This window comes from Tachypleus tridentatus, chromosome 12 (genome assembly GCF_004210375.1).
Source record: "Tachypleus tridentatus isolate NWPU-2018 chromosome 12, ASM421037v1, whole genome shotgun sequence".
NCBI lineage: Eukaryota > Metazoa > Arthropoda > Merostomata > Xiphosura > Limulidae > Tachypleus > Tachypleus tridentatus.
The window spans coordinates 49,812,104-49,832,807 of record NC_134836.1 but is presented as its reverse complement, the minus strand read 5'-3'; the positions used below and the strand labels follow the sequence as shown (position 1 = coordinate 49,832,807).

Here is a 20,704-nt window from a genome sequence, read left to right as displayed (position 1 = left end):
CAGGTACATTGAAGGGTAGATTAAAAACTACGGGGTCACTGAAGCGTCGAATGTAATATAAAACGTATAGTTAAAAAGTTAGAAAATAGAGTAATTTAAAGATGGTGGAGTCGTTTCTATCCAGTAGAGCGAACCCAATTGGGGGACAATTCATGACGTAAAGATAAGAACTCATTTGTTATCTATGAACTTTTATGTCTTTCTGGTGAAGAGAACGTGCACCTACTTGTAGAAAAGTGAATATTACTGGTAGAGCGCATCACTCTATATTGGAGTGCGACATACGAAGCACACATGACTATATACCTTCATGTTTTAAACTTACTGGTAATAATGATATTACGTTATTTACATCACTGACTGATTAAGGCGCTTGATTCACCAGCTGCATATCGTGGGCTCTAATCCCGTCATTGAACATGCTCGTCCTTTCAGCTGTGTGGACGTTATAATGTTCAGTCAATCCCACTTTCACTGGTAAAGAGTAGCCCAAGAATCCGTGGCGGATGGTGTTGACGAGCTGCTTTTTATCTAACTTGTCACTGCTAAGTTAGGAACGGCTAGCGCACATATCCTCTGAGAGGTTTTGCACAAAATTAACGAAATTAACAGACACTGTAGATCCTACAGATAATTGTGATATTTTATATAATTTGTACAGGTTACCTTATGGTTTTATGCTGTGATATCATGAACTATATCCTTCTATATCAGTTTTAATTAATTTTCTATGGACTTTTTAATATTGCACTATATTTGAACGATTTTTATATACTGTCGTAATGACAAAAACAACAACAAACAAATTGTTGCATATAATGCATTTATATGTATATATGCGTTTACAAATTTTAAATAAATTATATATATAGTTATACATTTACAAATTTGTAAATGAATTATATTTTTCTTATATGTTTTTGTTGGTTGTAAAGCAATCCCATTAAGAAAGATTTATTAAACTATTTGGAAAGTTTTTCTTAGTTCCCCTCAACTGGACGTAAAGTAAATAATTGTCACTGATTAAACAGGCTTGAAGTGTGCTAACATTAAATGTATGTCAGTTCAATGCTTGGTGTAAGTCCACAGTGGTAAGTTTATGGAATGTTGTTTGTTTTTGAATTTCGCGCAATGCTACACGAGGGCTATCTGCGGAGTTCGATTTATCGCGACGAACGGAGTAATTCATTTTGTAGCTGCACAACAAGTAAAACAACAATAACAACATATATGTAGTTCAGAAAAGACAGCGAAACAACATTGTTAGGTTGAATAACAACAAAAAAACATAACAACACCTTGTTAAGTACAGCCTCTTTTGATTCTTAACGAACACTAATCAACCATTCGAAACATCTTGAGTTTATTGATCTTTTGAAATCTGTTATTCAGTACATGTCGGTATAAACAACTGTCTTTTTGTAAAGCCTGTTCTTGGATACATGGTACAGATTTTAACACTCGTTAATAATTTTCATTGTATACTGGTTTATAGAACACAACTTTCTGAGTTTCTAAGAATACCTTTATTTAAATAAAATTTACTTAAAATATTATTTGAAAAGCCTTAGATGTATTGAAATTTAGTATTCCCATTCGTCTGAGGTTAGGTAATTACAGTTAATCATTTGATGTTACCTGGAACAAATAATACTATACAAAGTACACATCTAATATAACAAGGGGTATGTGAAACAAGCAATATTGCACAAAATATATATCTAATACAATGGGAAGGTATGTGGAACAAACAACATAAAATATACATCTAATACAACAGGGGTATCTGGAACAAACAGTAATATACAAAATTCCCATAATAGAACAGAGAAGTATGTGGAACAAACAATATAAAATGTGCATCTAATACAACAGGGGTATCTGGAACAAACAGTACTATACAAAATTCCCATAATAGAACAGAGAAGTATGTGGAACAAACAATATAAAATGTGCATCTAATACAACAGGGATATCTGGAACAAACAGTACTATACAAAATTCCCATAATAGAACAGAGAAGTATGTGGAACAAACAATATAAAATATACATCTAATACAACAGGGGTATTTGGAACAAACAGTACTATACAAAATTCCCATAATAGAACAGAGAAGTATGTGGAACAAACAATATAAAATATACATCTAATACAACAGGGGTATTTGGAAGAAACAGTACTATACAAAATTCCCATAATAGAACAGAGAAGTATGTGGAACAAACAATATAAAATGTGCATCTAATACAACAGGGGTGTCTGGAACAAACAGTACTACACAAAATTCCCATAATAGAACAGAGGAGTATGTGGAACAAACAATATAAAATATACATCTAATAGAATATGGGGTATCTGGAACAAACAGTACTATACAAAATTCCCATAATAGAACAGAGAAGTATGTGGAATAAACAATATAAAATATACATCTAATAGAATATGGGGTATCTGGAACAAACAGTACTATACAAAATTCCCATAATAGAACAGAGAAGTATGTGGAATAAACAATATAAAATATACATCTAATAGAATATGGGGTATCTGGAACAAACAGTACTATACAAAATTCCCATAATAGAACAGAGAAGTATGTGGAACAAACAACATAAAATATACATCTAATACAAGAGTGGGTATGTGGAGCAAACAGTAATACGTAAAATATACATCTAACACAACAGGAGGTATGTGGATCAAAGATATAGTCATTATTAACCCTGAGTGGGTTATCTGTTGCAGAATTTCCCACAAAGCCACACAAGGGATTATCTTGTTATAACCGTTCCCAATTCTGAACTGATAGATAAGATGGTTTGTTTGTTTGGAATTAAACTTAAAGTTATACAATGGGCTGTCTGTACTTTGCCCACCACAGGTATCTAAACCCGATTTCTAGCGGTGTGACTCCGCAGACATGCCGCTGTGCCACTGGGTGGGGGGAAGATTAGAGGGAAAGTCAACATCACCCATCATCAAATCGTTAGATACTGGTATATGTACCGAATAGTGGGATTTATGTATCACTGTTATATCGCTCCCATGACCAGAAAGTGCAGAACGTATTTTTGTGGTAAAGAGGTGTGAATCATAACCCTTCAGAAATACCGCTGAAAAAAAGAAAAGTTCCACACAACGTTAGTATATTATGTTTCAAAGAACATCAATGAATAATAATATATATATATACACACACATGTGTTGTAAAATCGTTAATTGTTCTAATGCTCTCTAAAATGTATTTTAGTCTTCGTTCCTTAGTTCAGAAAAAGTGGCCTATAAACCTGTATCCTGTTTGACCTCTTTTTATCTCCAATTGTCTCGGGTTATCTTGATGTAAATAAGACAGTTATTGGTTGGAAATGCAGGTTCCTGTTACTGATGCCTCGTAGTGGCACAGTGGTATGTCTGAGGGCTTATACTGCCAGAAACCAGGCTTCGATACCCGTATTGTGCAGAGCACAGCTAGTCCTTTGTATAGCTTTGTGCTTAACTACAAACAATCTGCTCCTGACTTTGTTATGCGGTTTATGAGTTCAAAGTGGTATATAATCAGACTCACTTCGGAAAGGTGAAGTAGTTTACGCACTAAGAATAACATACAACGGAAGTCAAATAAATAAATGAGTAAAAGTGTGATTTTTGTGTAGTTCTTACACTAGTAAATTGGCTATATATTTTGGCTAACTATTCGATTTATATTTTTTGAAACACTACTAGAAGTCAGTTATATGCTAATCGGTTTACTAGGACCCAAAATCCTAGTCTTTCGCCCTTACAGTTTTTTTCCTGTTTTTTGAATTTTGCGGAAAGCTACACGAGGGCTATCTGCGCTAACTGTCCCTAATTTAGCAGTGTAAGACTAAAAGGAAGACAGCCATCACCACCCACCACCAACTGTTGGGGTACTCTTTTACCAACGAATAGTGGGATTGACCGTCACATTATAACGCCTGAAAGGGCGAGCATGTTTGGTGGGACGGGGATTCGAACCCGTGACCCTCATATTAAGAGTCGAGTGCCACTTGTCCATGCCAGGCCTTAGCCCTAACAACTTATATTTTTGTAGGAGATTTAAAGTTCACAATGAAAGCCAAAAACTAAGTGATTATTATCTTTGCATTTGAAATTGTACTTTTAAACTATTGTTGATGTTTATAGGTACACCCGTTTATTTTACAATAGATTAAAAGGTTTAAAGTTTACGTTGTTTGTGAATAAAGATGTATTATACTTAATCGCTAATTTCACCTGTTGCTCAACTTCATCTCAACATTCTGAACAATATATCGGGTTTTTGTATTTCACATAGACTTTATTCCTTTCAGGCAGATATCAAAGTTTCTTAATACCATATGCATACCAAATAATTAACTGAACACAATTATTCAACATGGAGTTCTTTAGACTCCAATCCTGATATATATGCTATAAAGAAATCAATCTGGTATCTTAAGGGTGAAACGAGATGGGGCTGGTGGAAAGAATATTCCTTACTTTTTTATTAAACTGCTTGAAAATAATGTCATATGGTTAAACAAAACTTTTCTAACCATAAAAACAGAGATAAAATGCAGCTATAAGTTGAAACCTGGTCCGGCATGTCCAGGTGGTTCGAATCACCGTCACACGAAACATGTTCGTTCTTTCAGCCGTGAATGCGTTATAATGTTACGGTCACTTTCACTATTCGTTAGTAAAAGCGTAGTCCAAGAGTTGACGATGGGTGATGATGACTAGCTGCCTTCCCTTTAGTCCTTCATTGCTAAATTAGGGACGGCTAGTGTAGAAAGCCCTCGTGTAGCTTTGCGCGAAATTCAAAACAAACCAGATTACAAACGAAGTTGAAACCTATTTGATTAAAGAAAACTGGCCGATAAATCGATTGTGATTCATTTTGTGCTGAGAAATTGGTTTAACACATCGCAATAATTAGGAAGAAATGTTTTCCACAAGAACAAAAGTTGTTGTGATTATAGATAGTTAGTTGATAATTAAAAACGGTTTATATTCAAATAAAGTATAATGTATTTTAATTTTAGGATAAAATATTTCTCGCCATCAGATTATAGACCTTAATATTGCTATATATTAGAAATTTGTGAGGCTTTTGACTATTAGTTGAGGTCATTCCTATATTTTAGTTAAACCATTTTCGTTTTAGCAGTTTTACAAGTTGATCCGTGCGAAGCCTAGTGGTCAGCGAGCTTGGACTGTAAATCAAAAGATTTACTGTTCACAAACCCCTTGCTCTAAAAACGCGCTTCGCACTTTAGGGTCATGGGTGTGCTATAACAATGTGGTCAAATTTGACTAGATTAATTCAATTCGAAAAGTGTAATTTAACATTTTGCGTTGCGTTTTGTGTGTTTGCGTGTTTTTTCTTATTGCAAAACCGCATTGGACTATCTGCTGTGTCCACCGAGGGGAATCGAACGCCTGATTTTAGCATTGTAAATTCGAAGACTTACTGCTGTCCCAGCGGGCCCATCATGGCCAGGTGGGTTAAGGCTTTCGACTCGTCATCTGAATGTCGCGGGTTCGAATCCCCGTCGCACCAAACATGCTCGCCCTTTCAGCCGTGGGTGCGTTATTATGTGACGGTCAATCCCAATATTCTTTGGTAAAAGAGTATCATTACAAGAGTTAGTATCATTACAAACTAATAGATAGGCCTAAACTTTGTGATAAAAATCACGTAAACTACATATATTTCTTTATTTTCTTTGTAATTTGTATACTTTATATATTAAACCAGAGTCATTTAAAGACAACCTTTCATACCTTCATTCACCATCTCAAGTCACTACCCAAAAGGCGTTCTGTTAACTATCAGACCTTACCAGATCAGCTGGATGATGAGAAAAATCAAGGTGACAATAAATGTCAGGTGTTCAAACCGGAATATGTCGGCTCATTGTAGGCCTAATAGTCGATGTATGTAACGACAAAGTCTAAGGATATAGCATTTCTCATTGATCATGTGACTGATGAGATCAGTGCAACAAGCTAGGAGGGTGTCATTTATATTGTTAACAAGGGTTTAAAATCGTCTCTAATTGCTACAGTAATGGCCAAAAAAGGTTCTTTAAAAACTTAAACTTTTCAAAAAAGCAAGAAGTTAGAAAAATAATACAAAAATGAAATAATAAAGTGAGTTAAAGCCGAGACATTTGTTATGTTCAGAACACCGAGACAGAGAGGTCCAAACCGGGATGAATGGTCACCAAGAGGAAAACATACCTCTGAAACACTATTTACATATCCAACATGATACTTTAAAAGTTATACGCCGAGGGATGGCGTAGCGTTGGAAACCAATAAGCCAAAAATTTATGATAGAGTTATCAGGCAAACTGCATATAGTTTTTCTGCGATCTAAATTCACTTCGGAAATTATTTGTGAACGAAGAAGTAATACATTGACCTTGCTTTTCAAATTTGAAATTGACTTTGAATAAATTTCGATTAAAAACAAGTGTCTGAAGTGAAAAAGGGAAGAAAAACCTTACGATGATAATAGATTGGTGGTCGAAACGTTGTTTGTTCGCTTATTAGTTCTGAATTATCTATATATAAAAGTCAAAACCTATTTGTTTATTTGCTTGCTTATTTGTCTGTCGCTTTAACTGCGCAGGTCACACTTTTCTCACGTGAAGGTGTAGGAAACGACAATTTTTCGGTGATATACTTGTCTGGCCCGGTATGACCAGCTAGATTAAATAAGGCGTTCGACTCGTAATCTGAGAGATAGTATATATATCTGTGTTTATAATTATGCTCGACAATCACTTTCATTGGACATTTTCCAACGGGCTCGGCATGATCAGCTGGATGATGTACTCGACTCGTAATCCGAGGGTCACGGGTTCGAATCCCCGTTACACCAAACATGCTCGCCCTTTCAGCTGTGGGGCATTATAATGTGACGGTCAATCCCACTATTCGTTGGTAAAAGAATAGCCCAAGAGTTGGCGGTGGATGGTGATGACGTCCCTCTAGTCTTACACTGCTAAATTAGGGATGGCTAGCGCAGATAGCCCTCGTGTTGCTTTGCGCAAAATTTAAAAAAACAAACAGTTATTTATCGTATGACAGAAAACCCAGTAATTTTATCGTTAACATGTAAATTACACGAATAAATTCTACGCTGACTTCCACATTTTTTGGCAAGTTCCAGTTAACATGTAATTTATAATATAGCATCATAGGCCTATTTAGTTATAAATCATTAACTATACATCTAGTAATTGATCATATATTTAACCACACGCGCACAAAAGAAGTGTATGTAGAATTAAAATGTGTGTGACATAGCAAACAGTAGGCATAGCCTATAAAATGAAACTATGACATCCGCCATACAACAGACTAGAATGAAAAGAGTGAGGCTTAACATTTTAATACTTAGTTTTCCACAACATTATAGGTAAGTCAGCGTAACTGGTAGAGCGCTTACACGCGGTATAAAATGGGTTAAGTGTGGAAATCATATTTTTATGTATTTATTTTTTATCACTACTAGAATAGAAGACCTATTTTTTACAGTTTATTAATTACTAATTTACTAATATAAATACATTATAGACGTAACCTCACACACAGAAAAAGTACATCTATATAGACGACGTGAAAAGAGTATTGTTTGTTTGTTTGTTTTGGAATTTCGCACAAAGCTACTCGAGGGCTATCTGTGCTAGCCGTCCCTAATGTAGCAGTGTAAGACTAGAGGGAAGGCAGCTAGTCATCACCACCCACCGCCAACTCTTGGACTACGCTTTTACCAACGAATAGTGGGATTGACCGTCACATTATACGCCCCCACGGCTGGGAGGGCGAGCATGTTTAGGGCGACTCGGGCGCGAACCCGCGACCCTCGGATTACGAGTCGCACGCCTTAGTAACCTTTATATTATAATACTTATTGTGTAAAATTTGATTTCAGTCAAGTCAGCGAATGTGTTTTATTCCACTTTTTTTCTCTAAGCTGTTCGATACCTGAAGGTGGATTTTTTGAAACATTATAAAGTTCTGTATTGCATTTTATTTGTAGTATATTTCATACAACAATGCCAGAATGTGAATATATTATCATAATTGATATTCATAAGATATATTAAATTTACATTAAAGCTAATTCAATTTCACATTTAATACATATTCACGTTTGAAAGTTTAATATTTGAATAAGGATGATGAAGGATAGAGGGAATAGAGCTAGGATTATCCTTTTCGCCAGAATAGGTACTTGTTTGTTTGTTTTTTGGAATTTCGCGCAAAGCTACTCGAGGGCTATCTGCGCCCGCCGTCTCTAATTTAGCAGTGTAAGACTAGGGGGAAGGCAACTAGTCATCACCACCCACCGCCAACTCTTGGGCTACTCTTTTACCAACGAATAGTGGGATTGACCGTAACATTATAACGCCTTAAAAGGCGAGCATGTTAGGTGCGATCGGGATTCGAACCCGCGACCCTCGGATTACGAGTCGAACGCCTTAACGCACTTGGCTATGCCGGGCCGAATAGGTACTTATACGTGTTTAAAATAATCTAAATATTCTCTGTAAGGGCCTATTTACCCTTGCCAGTGAAGGAAAACAAACCGAAACCAAAACACATCGTTCATAAGGAAACCCTGATTTATAACAGTTTTTATTTTATTTTCAAAAATCAAACCTGACGTGATTGTTTTTTCTTCATAAATTCGACAAATATTTCTTACCCATCTAAATACGGAACTAGGAAACAGAGAGAGTATATTTTTTGTAAATACCCAGCGGTTCTAGTTTGGTGAAAAGTGAGTTATATTAAAACTTAACGAACACTTGGTTACAAAATTAGGCTTCAAATTATATACGGCACTATCAGACCCAAGTAGAGTTACCCTTATAAACTTTCAATAGCCAGTATATATGTAATATATAATTAAAGAATATTTGGAATTTGGAAACTACTTTTATTTTCAAAATTTTAATACCAACAGAGTTAGTATTAAAAAAAAAAAACATTTTTTTTTCTTCTGAGATCCTGGACATGAGAAACTTGGGAAATGCACTAACAAACTGGCAGTAAGAGTTTTCTTTGTTTTTTGAATCTCGCGCAAAGCTACACGGGGACTATCTGCCTTAGCAGACCCTAATTTAGCAGTGTAAAACTAGAGGGAAGGCAGCTCGTTATCACCGCCCACCGCCCGCTTGGGATACTATTTTACCAACGAATAATGGGAGTGCTCGTCATATTATAACGCCCCCGCATGTTTGGTGCGACAGGGATTCGAACCCGCGACCCTCAGATTACGAGCCGAACGCCTTAACCCACCTGTCCATGCTGGGCCTAACAAACCAGCACCAACAGACAACCTTACTGAATCATGCACTGATTACTCGTTAACTGACAAACTCACTAATAACTGACGCATGTTTCATGTGGTCAAGACCGTTTCTCAGACTGAAGAAAATTCCATATCTTTGGCTATGCATTCATAACGTTACGTTAAACACTTTCGCAGCTAAACCAGAAAACATTTTTAGGCTAAAAACAACCTTCAACAGTATAACGTGTAGTAGTAAAAATTTATAGGCTACATTTACTAGTAAACAAAAATAAATTTCACTCATAAAAAATAATGATTTTTCTTCCCACAAAGTGTAAACACTTCTGAACTTGTGTGCCCTTTAAACACCATATTATAGAGTAATAATTTTCGTATTGTATGCTAATATAGATTTTATTATTATTGTTTTCAGGTTGAGTATATGTGAGGTTCACAAGTCAGTGTAGTTGACACTCCAGGAGACTGGATAGATTGAGCGTCAGTGCAATTCGTTAGATGCCATGTAAACAGACATGTTTGTTGACAGTAAAATAATCCTCGGTGTTTAAATACGGGAGGAACAAAGCATAACTCGAACTTTTAATCTGTGATACCAGTGTTGTTTGACGTGTAATATACACCGCAACTCAACTTAGCAGTTGTATAATCTCTGTCCTTTGGAATGACGATTCTAACGGAGGGCCCGGCCGAAAAGGGTGTCACAAGCGTATTGTCGGGGGTCGCGAGATCCTAAAAATATTGCAATAGCGAATAGTTTAGACCATGTAAACTAATTTGCTATCATTTTATATGTGCACGTGTAGGAGTCATCACAAGCCTGAAATATTTTCAAGGGGATTGAAATAAAGTTGGAGAACCTCCTACTTTAAAGTTCGGAAAAAAAAAATCCTATACATCATCATTCGTGTAACGAACTATTTCTGTTAACAGAGTAAAACTAAATAAAAATAAATGATATTATTATTATTACTATTATTGTTATTATGATTTAGTTTTATGATATTATTATTAATAAATGATGACTACATGTCAAAAGTATATCTACCATATCTACCCCAGTTTCATGCGATAAAACTGAATTTTTATCAATGATGTTATTGGTGCTTAAATGCTATTGCAGCAGTGTTGGCAATAGAGAGGGTGGATGAAACTAACCCACTCAATTTAGATCCAGTAATAAAACATTTATACCCTCTATGGATTTACAACACTAAAATCAGGTGTTCAATTTCCCTCGGTTGAAACAGCAGATAGCTCCATGTGGCTTTGCTATAAGAAAACATACACACAACATTTGTTGATTTCTATATTAACTTAGAATCACAAAATTAAAGTGTAAAATATCTGATCATGTGCACTAGTTAGTGACGTAAAGCTCACGTTAGCAGACACCTTAGGCCCGGCATGGCTAGGTGGTTACGGCGCTCGACTCGTAATTTGAGGGTTGCGGGTTCGGATTTCCGTCACACCAAACATGGTCGCCTTTTCACCCATGAGGGGGTTATAATGTGACAGTCAGTCCCATTATACGTTGGTGAAAGAGTAGCCCAAGAGTTGGCGGTGGGTGGTGATGACTAGATGCTTTCCCTGTAGTCTTACATTGCTAAATTAGGGACGGCTAGCGCAGATAGCTTTCGTTTAGCTTTGCGCTAAATTGAAAACAATTAAACAAGATGCTAATTGTAGGGTCTTTGTTTCCTTATCGGCGCGTTTCAAGGGACGAGCCATTTTCCAACGCTGAGCTTCGTTACTACTACACTACTGTAGGTAATATTTACGAGTTTCGGGTATTAATTACCTTTCTATTTAATATCATTTGTTCTACAGATGATTTATTGATTCATGAAAGCAAATGCAACAGCTAATTCGTAAATTAGTTTGTAAGTAATAGAGGAAAAGCCAGATTATTTATGTATAAATGTATATGTGCCAGATTATCTAGTTAGTTAAAAGTAAGTCATATATTTATACCAGTTACTTTACGGTGATAGGCCGGTATCTTATGTATTTTACTCTCTAGAGGGCTGGCTCTGGATGATTCTGTTTATTTTTATTAAGTAGTTCAGACGTGAAGATTAATAATCACTAATTAAAAATTCAGAAGCAGGAAAACATTTTTACGGGAAGAAACACAATGTGGTAATTTGTGTTATGGGAATGTTTTCTAATAATGTCATCGGATTTATTTATTTCCTTATTTATTGTAGCCACAATAAGGTGTAATAGAATTTGTTTTTTTTTTTAAATTTCGCACAGAGCTGCACGAGGTCTATCTGTGCTAGCTGTTCCTAATTTATGATTATTTAAGGGTCCATAACATGAAGTATTCAGAGAGAATCGTGAATTTTTTCAAAACATTTCGTGGCATGCTGTGTACTACTTTTGATTTTTTTTAACCAGTCGACTGTTACTAAATCGCAAGATTTTTACAGTTATAAGATGCACATACGCTTCATGAAGTGTTATCAAATACTAGCACATTTTCCATTATTCATAGTTTTATACAATTGATTCTCATTTTTTCGTGACCTGCCTTGGCCAGGTGGTTAAGGCACGCGACTATCATTATCTTAGGGTCGCGGGTTTGAATCCCCGTTACACCAAACATGCTCGCCCTCCCAGCCGTTGGGGCGTTATAATGTGACGGTCAATTCCACCATTCATTGGTAAAAGAGTAGCCCAAGAGTTGGCTGTGGGTGGTACTGATTAACTGCTCTCACTCTGGTGTTACGTTGCTAGATTAGGGACGGCTAGCAAAGATAGCTCTCGTGTAACTTTGTGCAAAATTCAAAAGCAAACATTTTCTGTAGAGGTTGTGGAATCAACTTGTTTACAAGTGGCTTGTATTGCTTTTTCTAAGAAAAGATACTTCTTGATTATGTTGAAAACTTTTGTCTGGGACACGAGATTGGTTTTTTGCCATTGACCTTTGTGTTCGTAGATTATCACACGTTTTAAGACAACACATTTTGCTTAATTCGGTTTAGAAAGAACTTGTAGCACTTCTCTTTGTGGATAGTCTTGGGTCCCTAAATTGATCCATATTCCTTTGTTTTTCAATGACATTCATTACCAGGTATACCACGGTCTAGGATATTCTGAATCACCAATGTAAATACATCTTTATGACTTGAGTGTTTAAATAATTCGTAATGGAAAAGAATGTTTCATACCGTTCTCAGAAGCTCTATTTTCACACTACCTCTACTATACCAAATACTGTCAAAATGTAGTTTCGATACATTTTACATTACATCAACTGTAGTTTTTCATGTGACTTACTGTTTTACGTGTTTTAACACAATTTAGTGAACTCTCTGTTTGTTATTTTTCATGTATAAAGTTTAAAGTCGTTTCAAAATGATTTCGTGTCTGGGAGGTAGTGGGTGTTTTCAGACAACACGGACCCTGAGGTTGAAACATACTTACACTATTATTGTAGAAATAATAAAAATAACCAAAAAAACATACGTGTTTTGGTACAAAACTAGAAAGATTCGGATATGGTTTTTATGGCTTGAAAATTTACGGTTATAATATATATTCTACATTAGTATTCACAACGGCAAATATATAAACACTTGATAATATAATAACCGTAAGTCTGACTAATCTACTAACACACAAAAGACTACTTATTAATTCCTAATGTTTCAAATTCCACATAAGAAAAGTTTGTCTACTGTTGAGTGCTTGAAGCATATTAACGTTATTACAGTTGAATCTGCATGACATCCATTCTTGTATTGTCTCACCTCCAAAGATATTGTATTGTGGTTCTGAGTTTAGTTTGTTCTGAAGATACCCCTCAAAATTATATTAAAAATAAAAATATCTTTATTAAAGTTTCATTAAAATGACAGCATAAGGCTTAGAAATGTTCTGCTCATTCAAGTCTCTTATAATAAGTGTTGAGATGCCCCTGTGCAATTGTATCAGTTATATATATATATATGACCATTACATAAATGCTAGAGAAGGAGGGTGTTTGGAAAACCTTTAATTAATTGGTTAATTACTGCAATAGGCTTGCACCCATGGCTTCAAGTTTAGATTTAATGAAGCTTGTTCGGCTGAAGTAGTTATCACTTCAACTATTTCACTGTAGCACCACAAATGTCTTAGGTATTGCAACAAGATTTGAAAGGAAATAACCATTAATAAAGAAACAACCCTCATATATTCATTTGCCAAAGACTAAACACCCATAAGATTGTAACAGCAACATATGCTACCTTCACGTCTTCTTTACTTCACAAAAGAATAACAGCTGATGGTAAACATCACACCGTGAAAAAATTTAAAAGCAACAAGTTTAATGATCAACTTCACATCTCTTTAACATCATAAGTTTGATTTGTTTGGAATTTCACGCAAGGCAACACAAGGGCTATCTGTGCTAACTGTCCGTAATTTATCAGGGATAGATCACAGAGAAGGCACTTAGTCAACACCGCAGATTGCCATATTTTGGTCTAATTTTTTTACCAACAAAGAGTGGGATTGATCATCATATTATAACTCCATTGCAACTGAAATGGTGAGCATGTTCAGTGATGTGATTCGAACCCACGAAACATAACTTGCAAGTTTAGTGTCTTATCCACTAAGCCTACCTGTAACATATAAAGTGTATGAACAGTAAGAACTTTCATATTGTACTTCATATTTTCCTCTTTATACGATATTACTGTAATAATGTATTATGATGTGTATCTTTACAGCTTCTTCTTTGTCTCACTTGTAACAACAACATATCTGATGTGTATCTTTACAGCTTCTTCTTTATTTCATTAAATTGTGGTAACAAGAAGTCTGATGGGTATCATTACAGCTTCTTCTTTATCCTAATTGTAAGAATAACAGGACTGATGAATATCTTTTCAGCTTTTTCTTTATCCCATTCAATTGTTACAACAAGAGATCTGATGTGTATCTGTACAGCTTCTTCTTTACCCCATTAAATTGTGGTAACAAGAGGTTTGATTTGTATCTTTACAGCTTCTTCTTTATTCCAATTGTGACAACAAGAGGTCTGATGTGTATCTGTACAGCTTCTTCTTTACCCCATTAAATTGTGGTAACAAGAGGTTTGATTTGTATCTTTACAGCTTCTTCTTTACCCCATTAAATTGTGACAACAAGAGGTCTGATTTGTATCTTTACAGCTTCTTCTTTATCCCATTAAATTGTAACAACAAGAGGTCTGATGGTTATCTTTACTAGCTCTATTTTATCCCAGTTGTAACAACAAGAGGGCTGATGTGTATCTTTACAGCTTCTTTTTTATTCCAATTGTGACAACAAGAGGTCTGATGGGTATCTTTACAGCTTCTTCTTTACCCCATTAAATTGTGACAACAAGAGGTCTGATTTGTATCTTTACAGCTTCTTCTTTATCCCATTAAATTGTAACAACAAGAGGTCTGATGGTTATCTTTACTAGCTCTATTTTATCCCAGTTGTAACAACAAGAGGGCTGATGTGTATCTTTACAGCTTCTTCTTTATCCCATTAAATTGTAACAACAAGAGGTCTGATGGTTATCTTTACTAGCTCTATTTTATCCCAGTTGTAACAACAAGAGGGCTGATGTGTATCTTTACAGCTTCTTTTTTATTCCAATTGTGACAACAAGAGGTCTGATGGGTATCTTTACAGCTTTTTCTTTGGCCCATTAAATTGTGACAACAAGAGGTCTGATGGGTATCTTTACAGCTTCTTCTTTACCCCATTAAATTGTGACAACAAGAGGTCTGATTTGTATCTTTACAGCTTCTTCTTTATCCCATTAAATTGTAACAACAAGAGGTCTGATGGTTATCTTTACTAGCTCTATTTTATCCCAGTTGTAACAACAAGAGGGCTGATGTGTATCTTTACAGCTTCTTTTTTATTCCAATTGTGACAACAAGAGGTCTGATGGGTATCTTTACAGCTTCTTCTTTAGCCCATTAAATTGTAACAACAGGAGGTCTGATTGGTATCTTTACAGCTTCTTCTTTAGCCCATTAAATTGTAACAACGAGAGGTCTGATGGGTATCTTTACAGCTTCTTCCTTAGCCCATTAAATTGTGATAACAAGAGGTCTGATGGGTATCTTTACAGCTTCTTCTTTAGCCCATTAAATTGTAACAACGAGAGGTCTGATGGGTATCTTTACAGCTTCTTCTTTAGCCCATTAAATTGTGACAACAAGAGGTCTGATGGGTATCTTCACAGCTTCTTCTTTAGCCCATTAAATTGTGACAACAAGAGGTCTGATGGGTATCTTCACAGCTTCTTCTTTATTCCAGTTGTAACAGCAAGAGACCTGATGGGTATCTTGATATATTTCGTTTTATACTTGCAAGTGGTGAATAGAAACTGATATAAAAAGCTTTTTTTCAGACACACTCTCTTTCCTCCCCTGAATCCGTTAGTGGATACCACACGCGTGCTTCTATAAAACTGTTTGGCATTCCCTCAAAATTTTTCATTTTGAGCGATATGGCTGGACGTGTACTTTATATTAAATTATGCTTCCCACCCATTCCATTCCAAACTTTGCTGACCTGTGGGAAAATACTTCACACAAGGGGAATTAAAAAGGACAGCTTTCAATCTGTCTGGTTCTGTCTCGTTATACAACTCAGTTTAAATGACACAATATATATATGGGTTCTATTATCGCTTTTTCAGATATACATTTAAAGCGTTTTCAGTAAATAAAAAGCTAAACTAACACACCGTAGGTCTGAATTTCCTTCACTTGTAACAAGTATGACTAACAACGAGTCCCTGAACAGACACCAAAGTTGTAGTATATTCACATATGTAAGCTTAACATCTGTCAGTTAAGTTTCAATGAGTTTTTCTTTTAGCGTTTTCTAAGAAAAATACTGAAAATTAAATGTGCAAAGAGTTAACATCAGTGCAGTGCAAATACGATCGCTACGGCTGAAAAAGAGTATCTAACAATTCACTCATTAAACAGAATGGCAATAATTATACCCAGGAAAAATATATGTATGAAATCGGAGAATAAGTGGTAATGTAGGGAATTATGCTGAAAACGAATAGAAGTCTTACCTTGAAAACCTTGGTTCGAGGTAGACTAGTATACATTTTGTCACAGGTGTTGCAAGTCACGTGCAGATGGAAGACTCTCCGATTACAGAAGGATTGTTGAGGTTGATAGATTGTTTCTGTCTGAAGGTTCTGTTACCGCCCTTGTTTAGGTAGTTTTGTAGCTTTGCCAAATTATATCATTTTCCGTCTTAGCTTTCACTTACAGTTGTGTTTACTAAAATATTTAAACGTTCAAAATTGTTACTACGGTACTTAATTATTGTATCGGTTCAGAGGTTTCCAAGGCTTAGACAATAGCCTTTTATGTGCTTAACACACATAAACAAAATTGTATTTAGAGTGAAGTTTGTAGAAGAACTGATACTCATACAAACTGTTAATATTGACGTAACAAAGTGAAACCAGTTCTACACTTTGACCAGCCGTTTATTCTCTTTTATCACGTTCACGCAATTGATAAATAAATTGTACTGCTACATGTACGCGTGGAAACGAGTTATAAAAACACATCAAATAGACGTGCGATTAGATCAAGGATCAAAATTGTCGTAGGCGATATTCTAGAGTGCTCTACCTACCTTAACAACCAAATGAATAAAACTGGGTAATATGTCATGACGTCGACATACACAAGTGTGAGGACATTTTTTTCAGAAGAACGGTCCCAATTCTATAATTTATAAGTTAATAACTGAACTATACAAAAGTACTTTGAATAATAGACGCTGGAACTATCGCTGTATTGCTTTTTGTAAGCTTGACAGCTTATAACGATACCTGTGGTGGAGGTCATATAAATAGCAGGCCCCATTTAACTGATGATAAACTAACCAGCGTCCATTCATGAGAGGCCGTGTTTGGATATTTAGGATGACGATCTCTGTTTACTAATTTGTTGCTTATTGTTAAATATAAAGCTACAGATTGAACTATCTTTACTTGAACTATCTGAAAAACACAGGAAAATGGCCACCCATTGCAAAACCGCTATCATCAGGAAAGTATCTATATAATTGTCAATATGAAAATGAAATATAAGTTTCTAGTTGATTATCGACAGCCAATGGGTCTCGGGCTCGAGAAATCATATGTAATTTTCTTTCGACGTTTCGCATTATGATACCACACCGATTCAATATGACAAAATAATGGCATATAATCTTTTTTTTTTTTTGCAATTTATCGCTTGATGTCGTCATACTGGTTTAACTTTGCGAAATACAACGACGTATTGTTGCGGGCGTGAAGTCGAATCGTGAATAATTACAACTGTTACGAGTAACACGATACTAGATTACAACATAATGCGTTTTGTAGTATTAAGTTCACTCACTAGTGGGTTAGTTTTTATTACGATATAGTGATAGAACATAAATTATGAAGCATAGTTATTATGAACTGATTTGTTTTTTGTTATACGAGGGCTGTTCAAAAAATACGCGGACTGTTTGAATTGCGCGGCTCCAGTTGGTTCCAGGGGAATCCGCTTGGTGTCGCTAGGTTTGCACAGATCAGCTGATTACGACGCCATTTCCCGATTGCAGATATCTTCATTTGTGTATTAGCTACGCGGTTTTAAAAGAAGTGCGATTTTTTCGTTTGGCGGATTTCAAAATGAATGACCTGAAGGAGCAACGACTTGCTGTGAAATTTTGTGTTAAACTTGGAAAATCTGCGCCTGAAACTTTTGCTATGCTTAACACGGCTTACAGTGATGTTGCTATGAATCGTACGGCATGTTTCAAGTGGCATGATCGTTTTAAGGATGGTCGACAGTCCATTGAAGATGATGAGCGTCCTGGACGTCCTTCCACGTCAACTGACGACATACACGTCGACAAAATCAACACCCTGGTGCGGACAAATCGACGTCTGACTGTCAGGGAGCTTGCTGAAGAGTGTGGGATATCAGTTGGATCTTGTTACGAGATTTTGACCGAAAAATTGAAGATGCACCGCGTTGCTGCGAAATTCAGCCCTCAGAACTCGTGAGTTTTTGGCCAAACACTCGATTACTGTTCTTCCCCACCCCCCCCTACTCACCTGACCTTGCTCCTTGCGACTTTTCTTGTTCCCCAAACTCAAAAGACCCTTGAAAGGAAGAAGGTTTGAGACGATTCCCGAGATTAAAACAAATGCGACGAAGGAGCCGGAGGACATTACAAAAGAAGCGTATCAGGACTGTTTCAACAAGTGGAAACACCGTTGGGATAAGTGTGTGCGTTGGGGAGGAGAGTACTTTGAAGGAATCCCAGACCTGTAACTTCTAAATAAAGTACATTTTGTTTTATGACGTCAGTCCGCGTATTTTTTTAACAGACCTCGTATACAAAATTTTATAATAAGCTATCTATACTGTACCTACTGCAATTATCGAAAGACTTACCACAGAGCTATCGGAGATATGAAAATGACATTTGATTGTGACATTCAAGTGTTTACAAGTGATATCAACTGAATTCCTAAATTAACACACGATTCGAGTTATTTACTATACGTTGCAACTAAATAATATATATCACATGAAACTTTTATAGTAAGTTGCAGTTGAATAACAGGATTATTAAGTCACTTAAAACATTTCAGTGATATACGCAACGTGTATTTAAGCTTACTCAGATTTAGTTTTGAAAATACAGAATAAATTTACTGAGAGTTAAGTAAACAATTAGTCAATAAATATCAACTTAGATTGATTTGGTTTGTTCTGAATTTCGCGCAAAGCTACACGAGGGCTATCTGCGCTAGTCGTCCCTAATTTAGTAGTGTAAGAATAGAGGGAAGGCAGCTAGTCATCACCACCCACCGCTAACTGTTGGGATACTCTTTTACCAACGAATAGTGGGATTGACCGTCACATAATAATGCCGCCGCGGTTGAAAGGGCGGGTATGTTTGTGTGACGGGGATTCGAATCCGTGACCCTCAGATTACGCGTCGAACGCCTTAATTACCTGGACATGCCGGCCTAAGTGTTAAATTAAGTGACGACATTTGACAACATAAAGAAAATAAAGGTTTTGTTATGTATTTAAAGAAACTTAAAATCTGAAAAAAAATTGTTTCAAGTCGTAGAAATCAATAACTTCATTTTGTGTAGAAATAAAAGAACATTCTTAATGACATTTTTTATATATTGCATGGCATTGTCCTCGCTGATAGGTAAATAAGGACGATATCGAAATATCTGTGAGGTAACAATATGGTGTAAGCCTTTTACAGGCTTTTTGGAACTAGTCTGATGGATATAACTATCATTTGGCAATACCTCCATTTCACTTGTGTATACATTTATTTACCTAGCTTATCAATTGATAAACTTGTATGGGTATTCTGACAATAATTTATTCTAAGTTCAATTTAACTTTATCATTTCAAAGCAACAAATCATTTCTGATAAAAGTATAAAACAATTTCTCCCCATACTGACTCAGTGGCACGTTTCTAGGCGTATAACGTTAAAAGTTGGGTTTCGATGCACGTTGTGTGCACAGATAGCCCATTTTTCAGCTTTGTGTTTAACAACTAACAAACAAACAATAAATATCGTCATTGACTTTATGGAAACTTTAAAAGTTATCGATCATTTAGCATACCAATGTTCATTTATCTTGCAAACTTGTTTCACGCGTGGTTTTAAAAGGAAACACGCCATTTTGCTTTCACTTGTTGAAGCGTCCAGAAAATGACACCATAGATTTTCTGCATAAGATTATGGATCATGATCATATGCGTGAATTATTCTGGCAACCTTATGCTTGTGTAACAAAATCAACAATAGTACAAAGTTTATAAAACTACGTTATTCAACTTGGTGGCGAATATTATGAAACTAAAAATCTGTGGTATAAATGACAAGTGACTTTTCGTTGCAATGTTTGAAATCTTATTTTTTTAAAATTCGGACGTTGTAATACTAGCTTTGAACATAGAATAAAGAATTTTCCACTAATGTTGCTCAAGCTGATATATTTAACTTGAATTGAGTTTTGTTATTTAGCACCATTTTGTCCAATACGTGAGCCAAGTGTCGTAGTGTTTAGCTTTTCGGATTATAGATCTACAGTCTATACAAAAAAAAACAGAAACAAAACAAACAAACGACAACAACAACGAAAGAACATAAGATTCAATTTTAAGTAAAAAAAACAAAAAAAAACATATATATTACAGTTTTAAACAGGATTCTTTGTTACGAGTGATCGGTTAGAACGTGTTCAAACTTTGATTTGTATTAAATTGTTCCCTTCGTTTAAAACATCAAATTTGACTTAAGCTGAATATAGGCTCGACT

At 35.6% G+C, this 20,704-nt stretch overlaps 1 protein-coding gene across 3 annotated transcripts in view; it reads right to left on the bottom strand.

Moving 5' to 3' along the window:
- LOC143233257 (breast cancer anti-estrogen resistance protein 1-like) overlaps positions 1 to 16,835 on the bottom strand; it is a 53,193-nt gene extending 36,358 nt beyond the window's left edge. For all 3 annotated transcript variants that reach the window (XM_076469263.1, XM_076469264.1, XM_076469265.1), the window contains exon 1: positions 16,412 to 16,835. Coding sequence is in view for 2 of the 3 variants with exons in the window: in XM_076469264.1 (XP_076325379.1) it covers positions 16,412 to 16,447 (36 nt within the window). In the remaining variant the exon portion in view is untranslated. The remainder of the gene's footprint in view (positions 1 to 16,411) is intronic.
- Positions 16,836 to 20,704: the final 3,869 nt, after the last annotated feature.